Source organism: Apis cerana, linkage group LG1, assembly GCF_029169275.1.
Source record: "Apis cerana isolate GH-2021 linkage group LG1, AcerK_1.0, whole genome shotgun sequence".
Taxonomy (NCBI): domain Eukaryota; kingdom Metazoa; phylum Arthropoda; class Insecta; order Hymenoptera; family Apidae; genus Apis; species Apis cerana.
The window spans coordinates 5,203,080-5,211,198 of record NC_083852.1 but is presented as its reverse complement, the minus strand read 5'-3'; the positions used below and the strand labels follow the sequence as shown (position 1 = coordinate 5,211,198).

At 26.4% G+C, this 8,119-nt stretch overlaps 2 protein-coding genes across 3 annotated transcripts; one reads left to right on the top strand and one right to left on the bottom strand.

The window, feature by feature from the left end:
* Positions 1–864: 864 nt before the first annotated feature.
* Positions 865–3,466, bottom strand: LOC107994936 (zinc metalloproteinase nas-13-like). Of its 2 annotated transcripts, none has more exons than XM_017052107.3 (4): positions 3,127–3,466; positions 2,511–2,816; positions 1,962–2,095; positions 865–1,336 (listed from the first exon to the last, which is right to left on the bottom strand). In XM_017052107.3, the coding sequence occupies exons 1-4, from the start codon at positions 3,464–3,466 to the stop codon at positions 1,187–1,189; spliced, it is 930 nt and encodes a 309-aa protein (XP_016907596.1). In that variant the 3' UTR covers positions 865–1,186. The 2 variants fall into 2 exon arrangements, with proteins under 2 accessions (XP_016907596.1, XP_016907597.1); XM_017052108.3 differs by having other exon boundaries at positions 865–1,294.
* Positions 3,467–4,985: 1,519 nt separating this feature from the next.
* On the top strand, positions 4,986–8,010 carry LOC107994701 (leucine-rich repeat-containing protein 47). The gene is made up of 4 exons (XM_017051715.3): positions 4,986–6,337; positions 6,416–6,892; positions 6,967–7,294; positions 7,420–8,010. Exons 1-4 carry the CDS (start codon positions 5,749–5,751, stop codon positions 7,619–7,621), a joined length of 1,596 nt encoding a protein of 531 aa, XP_016907204.1. The 5' UTR covers positions 4,986–5,748; the 3' UTR covers positions 7,622–8,010.
* Positions 8,011–8,119: the final 109 nt, after the last annotated feature.

Here is an 8,119-nt window from a genome sequence, read left to right as displayed (position 1 = left end):
ACATAAAATTACATATTTAAAAGCTATTTTTGAAATTTGTTATAAAATTAGTCATATTTTTTTATTTATGTATCATTTACATATTTATATTCATATACTATTTTTACATAATTCTTCTTAGTAAAATTGGTTTATAGGTGTGTCTAATGTATTCTTCGAATTGGTGATTTTTGTCATTGTGAAATAAAAGTAATCTTGGCGATAAATAATTTTTCGATTCTAGAACAGATAAGTAATTGATATTTACATAAAATGATTGATTAATTTTAACGTTTTTAATTTTATTTGCGAGCCATCAATGAAATGAAATTTTATTACAAAATTTTAAAATTATGAAATTTTCATATTTACAATAATCTTGAACAATTCAAAAATAATTTTATTTTCAGAAACACAAGATCAAATTCGAATTAAAAATTATCAAGCAAATTCATATAAACTTGACATTGTCTGCAACGATCTTTACTTTTGTTGGCATTCGTTTCATTTATATGTATGTCTTTCGGATATTCTCACTGAATTTATCTCTGTGACCCAGTTCGTGTTTAGTCTTAATCCAGAATATTTTGCCAATACTGTTAATCCTACTACATTTACGAGATTTTTCTTCTTATCAGAATAATATTATATTAATATAATATATTCCAATTTTTTAATTATGAAAGCATAATAATTAATATTGATGCATTTTAAAGAAATGAATATATATTCACAATACTATTACTATTTAATAATTGTAATAAATTTTCTAATAAATAGTATATCTAAATAATATTTATAATTGAATGTTATAGAAACATATTAAGAAATATACTGTGATATATATATATACTTTTTGTGAATGTATTAAAATTAAAAAACCAATTCAGGAAGAATACATTTATTTATCGTACGTATAATTACATAATTACAAACTGTTAAACTCGAGCAACATTTACTTAATCACTATCATAAATACTAATTCACATAAACGCTCTTATAAACAAAAAAAGCTTCTTTTCCGGATGCAAGTCTCGTATCCTCGTCATTATCGATTTACCATTTCCGTTTCGAAATCCAGTTCGTTTTCATTCCTTCCTAATCGATGAAGTTGTAAAAATAGCGTGATGTATACTAAATTGTAAGACTAGATTCACTTTATTACGCCCCAATAAAAACCCGCAATGGAACGTTCGATTGCCCGCAATCAATAGCTACTCCGTCTGCGTTTGTTGCATTTGTACATTTTTCGAATTTTCTGTATGTCTCTTTTGCTGAATCCTTCTCTCTGACCCAGTTGAACTCTCGAATCACCCTGGAATATTTCGCCAATAAAACTTAGAAGGCCGCCCGATTCCTACGAACATCCACAGCACATACATACGTGGACTTTTTTTTTTGCAAAAATTTCATTAATTATTTTTTCGTAATTTTCAAGTAAAAGTTTAAACAAAATAAAAAGAGGATAAATTGTTATGAAATCGTTAAAAATAAACGACTCGAAGGAAAGATTCTCAATCTTTGTTGATTACAATCCTCAAGTAATGTAAGTGTAATTTTAAATTTTAAGAAAAAAACTTAGTTACTTTTATTTACAATTACTTAAAATAACAATTTTCAGAATTTTATTGCCATAAAAATATTTATTACTAAAATAAAAAAAAAAAAGAATTATCAAAATACTAAAATCTTGACTTAATTGATGAGATACGATTGCCTTTTAATTGCTATCATATTTATCTTTCTTCTCCAAGGTTTGCAAACTCATAAATATAAAATAGACTTACGAGATCTTCAAAGAGAGATAATCATCATTTATAGAAAACCTTAAACAGCAACGTGTCACGCGTAACATGATATCGACATAAATCAAATTTTTATTAACAGACCATTCGTATATTTACGAGATCTCGAGAAGCCACATCGTTTAAAGTTAGAAAGTTTAAGGGGCCTTGATAATTTCGACTTATCGTATTACTCACTTTTGGCACTATGGTGGGTTGTCCGTTTCTGGAAAACGCGTTCGCGGAGTAATGCATTACGCTGCCATAATCGTATCCAATCCCAAACGCGTCGGTAGTTTCCTTTGAGGCTTTTTCAAAATTTCCGGCATGATCTAAATAAATAAATAACGACGATATTTTATTTATACTCATATTTAATTGAAATTTTAAAAAATGTTACTTTATAATAATTCGTAATTAATTTAAGAATCGGAATAAATCAAAATTTTTTACATCTCTAAAATTCTAAATCTAATTTAAATTAAAATTAAATTAAAAAGAAATTTAAGACGAGCAATATTAAGTTATAGAAGTTATAATATTATTAATATATATAATATAATAATATTATATAATATATAATTATAAAGCAATATAAGGTTATAGAGGTTATTATTTTTAACATTTATGAGACACCTCATACGATACAATTATTGAAATAAAATGTTAGTAGGAAATAAATGATACATGATCCATTTTAGGAATATTAATTGTAATTTAAAATTTCACGTTCGAAAAACCACTTACTGCGCAAAATATTATTCCACTGAATCGTGACATACTCGTCCCGTTCAAATCTGCTCTGCTCGTGCAGGAAACCAATGGCGTGCATCAGTTCGTGTATCACAGTACCTTTCTTCAGTAAACATCCTGGAACCTGAAGATTCACGTCTTGTTTGCCACCGATTCTTCCCACGCTGCTCCAACAACCAGTATTGCCAGCCGTGATCCTGATATAATCGCTCTCCTCACCGGTATAAGGTTTGAATTTAATGCACGTGTACTTGTGGTAATCGTTCATTGCTTCGTAAATCAAGTTTCTCTGAGCGGTGTCTGTAATTCAATCCGATTAACAATTCCTTCTTCTTTTTTCTAGATTTTCATAAATTTACATTTATTCTGAAGTAAAATTAAAAAATATATTGTATCAAATTACTCTATTAATTTCTTTACAAAGAATTCAAAATTAAGGATGAATAAATTAAGAATAAACGAAAGGACAATTATACAATATGGACGATATATTTTTCTGAAAGAAAATTTAAATCCATGAAGGTAAAATTAAAGATTCCATTTTTTTAAATTTTTAAAATGGAATAAAAATTGACGTCCTTTCTCGCTTCCAACGTGCGATATTACTTACCGAAATAAGGGCTAATCATATACGGCACCACGCCACCGGGCCACCGTGCAGCTTCCGCTTTAAGTCCATTCTTGCCGAGCTGGGGCGGAAATAGAATATCACCCTCCGCGTAGTTACCCAACTCTTCCGGGTTGCGGTCCCATCCCTCGTGCCAATTCGCTACAATGGCTCCAGTTTCGTTGTCCGGATTCCGGTACAACATTTCGCCAAAGTGTTGTAGATGAGCGATCACACCGTGAGGACTGTCCACCGCATTGTCGAAGACGTCTCGACGACGAAATGGCCAGGCTGATACCGAAACCAGTAAAACGGAAAAAGAGATAAAGTATATACAATTCATAACGAGTTGTATCGTATTCGAAAGAATATTTAGAAGCGTCTTTGCAAGGTGTTGGAATTGATTCCACTGGCGAAAATTCACCGGTTCTCCCTGATTTTATACGCACTTGAAAAACCCCACCCGTGGATCTGCTCGATGCTTCCGCTTGATATGGAAACGATCGGGGACGGTTGGTGATAACTAGTGGACTTTGGGTAACAGGAAGTCGAGAACTCGTCGATTTCTCAAAGCTTTATGATATTTTTGATGTATGGGACGATGATCATGGAGGGAATCATCGAATGTCATCGGTGAGGTTGTAAATAATATCGTATTCATAATTCTGAATCATTTTTTTTTCCCGTATACATTTGAGAAATTTTATAAGGAAGATATTGGATGATAGAATGAAATTTATGAAAGCATAAAAAATTTTTATATAAATATTATTTATATTTTGTTTGTCTGTTATAAAAAAATATTGACAAATCTATCTCTTTTTTAATATATTGTGTATATATATATATAATACACTGTACTATGTAAAGATTTTAGCATATATATAAAACTATAATTTTGATATTTTAGTGTCTTATCTTCTATATTTTTAATATATAATAACATTACTAAAATTTTATAATATAATTTAATATAAAAAAAAATGAAATAAAAATAAAAAATTTGATTCTTTCTTTTTATATCTTTTATTATTTATTACAAAAATACGAAATATATTACAATTTCTATGTGATTCAATTCTGAATATAAAAAAAAAAGAACGAAAACATTTACAAATGCGGAAGAGAAGTTACGATTAAATTAAAAATCTTGATAGGTCATTTGAAGTAGTAAAGTATTATTTACATGTCGCTTTTTCACGTCGAAATTAACATCCTCCTTCGCACTTTATTCAGATGCAAATCTTGTTGGATAACTCCTTCCTATCATCGCTATTCGATATTTTCTATAGACCTTGCCAGTTCCTTCACAACGATGACTATGAACTTCGAAGGTCAGTAATAAAGACTTTCTTCTTATGTACCACATCATATTCGTTATGGGTTATGATACTTTTTTCTTTTTACTGGGAATTTTACATTGAAACATCATTGTAATGATGATCGTATATATCTGTCAAATTACCTCTTTCCCCGTTGAATCTTTTAATAGCTATTAGAGAATGTTTAATGTGATAATGAAAATAAGTATATTTAAATACTTATCTTTTTGCTCGATTCTTTGTATATATTAATATAATTGTTATAATTAATATTTCATTTGAAAACAGTATTTTCATTTCTTCGTATTATATTAAAATTTTAATGTAGTTTAGTTTTCAACGAAAATTTAAAATTTAAAATTCTTTTTGTAATTTCAGTCTAGATTATAATTCGTCTAAGATAAAAAGAATTGTATCAAAGTAAAATATATTTAAAAAACCGGTTCAATATATACAGACTTATTTGAAAGATAAATTTTTACATGACACCCTTTTTACTATTATACGAATTAGATAATTAAAGTACTAACTTCCAAGTAATAATTTGCATTTATTAGGAATTTTACATATGCATATACTTATTTACATATGCATATAAGTCAATATTTACGAAATTTAAAAATAATTCAAAAAAGAAGAAAAAATTAAAATTTCAATAATTTTGTAAAAAGAATTTTCGAAATTAAGAATAATGATTAAATAATTAATCATATGTACTATGTAGATATGTATATATATATATTTTTGAAATATATATAATATATTAAGATGTTTTTTTATTTTATAATAATATATATATATATTTTGATAAAAATGAAAATAATTTTTTCTTTTATAATTACAGGAAAAGAATACATAATTATGTACCATAAATAAATTTAATTATTACAAATTAAACACATTAAACAAATTAAAATTGCTAATTAATAATATTCATTTTTTATCTTTTTATCAAGCTCATATTTATGATTAAACATCAAAATATAATTCATAGATAAAATTAAAATCTTTTTATAGTTTAATTTACTAAAATATGTTTATCATTATTGTTTAATCAAATCATGTATGGCGGAAACTATTTATTATATATATATCTATAAAATTTTTATTAGATTTAGGTTATTTGATGTCTCGTCTTAAATTCATTTATTCTTTTCAATCGTAATTTTTAAATTGTATATGTACATAGATGTCGTTATAATCGTATAACGCATGTTTCAAATTGATCAACCCGGCAAGTAACCTTGAAACTACGTAAATAACATTTCCCTTTTATTAAAAATTCATTTAATACTTAATAATAATGACGCTCGATAATTCATGGCATGTAATCAAAACTGCAGCTGCAGAGAATAAACATGAATTAGTGTTGTCAGGTCCGGCAATTTCTGAATTGATTCAAAAAAGAGGCTTCGACAAGTCTTTATTTAACCTAGAGCATTTGAATTATTTGAATATTACTCAAACATGTTTACACGAAGTGTCAGAAGAAATTGAAAAATTGCAAAATCTAACAACATTGGTATTGCATTCGAATGAGATTTCGAAGATACCTAGCACAATCGGGAAATTAGAAAAACTAAAGGTTCTCGATTGCTCTAGGAACAAGTTGACGTCTTTACCAGATGAAATCGGTAAACTTCCACAATTAACAACCATGAACTTCAGTTCAAATTTTTTGAAATCATTACCTACGCAAATTGATAATGTTAAGTTGACTGTTTTGGATCTTTCGAACAATCAGTTTGAAGATTTTCCTGATGTGTGCTATACAGAATTGGTTCATCTTTCTGAAATCTATGTCATGGGAAATCAAATAAAAGAAATTCCTACAATTATAAATCAGCTTCCATCTCTAAAAATAATAAATGTAGCAAACAATAGAATTTCAGGTAATTTCTTGTTAAATGATGCTAAATATATCCAATGTATTTTATATAATTGATCTGATTTTTTTTTCTTTTATATAGTCATTCCAGGTGAGATTGGTGATTGTAATAAACTCAAGGAACTTCAGTTAAAAGGAAATCCATTATCAGACAAAAGATTATTAAAATTAGTTGATCAATGTCATAATAAACAAATATTAGAATATGTAAAATTGCATTGTCCTAAACAAGATGGTTCTGTTAATTCAAATTCAAAATCAAAAAAAGGAAAAAAGGTACAAAAATTATCAGAAAGTGAAAATAATGCTAATGTAATGGATAATTTGACACACAAAATGAAAATATTAAAAATGGCAAATGATACACCAGTAATTAAGGTTACAAAATATGTGAAAAATATCAGACCTTACATTGCAGCTTGTATTGTTAGAAATATGAGCTTCACAGAAGATAGTTTTAAAAAATTTATTCAACTTCAAACTAAATTACATGATGGCATATGTGAAAAAAGAAATGCAGCTACTATTGCTACACATGATTTAAAATTGATTACCACTGGTAAATATGAAAAACAATAAAAATAATTTAGATATACAAAAATACATTTCATTAATGTCATGTTTGATATTTAGGAGATTTAACATATACAGCAAAACCACCAAATGAATTAGAAATCAAGCCATTAATGCGCAATAAAGTTTATACTGGTTCTGAACTATTCAAACAGTTACAAACTGAAGCTGATAATTTAAGGAAAGAAAAAAAACGCAATGTATATTCTGGCATTCATAAATATCTTTATCTATTAGAAGGTAAACCTTACTTTCCTTGTTTGTTAGATGCTTCAGAACAAGTGATATCATTTCCACCTATAACAAATAGTGATATTACAAAAATGTCAATAAATACCCAAGCAATATTAATAGAAGTAACCAGTGCTTCATCTTATCAAATTTGCAGGTAATATTAGAATTCATTAATTATAATTAATATTTACTATTAAATTAATTAATTTTATTAAAAATAATATTAAAATTAACATAATTCTGATTATACTTGAGTACTTTTATTTTTTTTTTTATTAGGAATGTATTAGATCAATTTTTAAAGGAACTAGTTACTTTTGGTTTAGGATGTGTCTCAGAACAAGAAAATGCTTCAAATTATCATAAATTAGTCATAGAACAAGTAAAAGTGGTAGACATGGAAGGTAATATGAAATTAGTATATCCTTCAAGAGCAGATTTAAATTTTGCAGAAAATTTTATAACAGTATTACGCGAGTAATAAATTACTGTAAGTAATTAAATTGTTCTTTAATCTTGATCTAATCTGCATTTTTCTTTCTTAATCTTTTTAACTATTATTTTTTTGATTGATAAGTTGTAAATCTAAATTATTTTCATATTATTACTTTTTCATAAATAACACATTATTTTCATATACCAAATTGTAATTTTTTATTTGTTACTCTGTGAAAATCTTAAGATTAGTATGCAATGTATATAATATTTGCATATTTTATACAGAATCTTTTTGGTATGTATCAATATAATTATATTTTAATCATAATATTTTTATACTGAGATTTGAATCTATGTAAAAATAATAACAATAAGTGTTTTATGTTATGAAAATCAAAAACTGGAAAATAAATATTAAAAAAATTCTACTTATGTTTTGACTTATGTTTTATTCTTCATAAATATATATAGAAAATTATAATTTCTTAAATGTTAATAAAATAACAATTTAAGTTTAACTTAATAAATATTAATGCGTGTA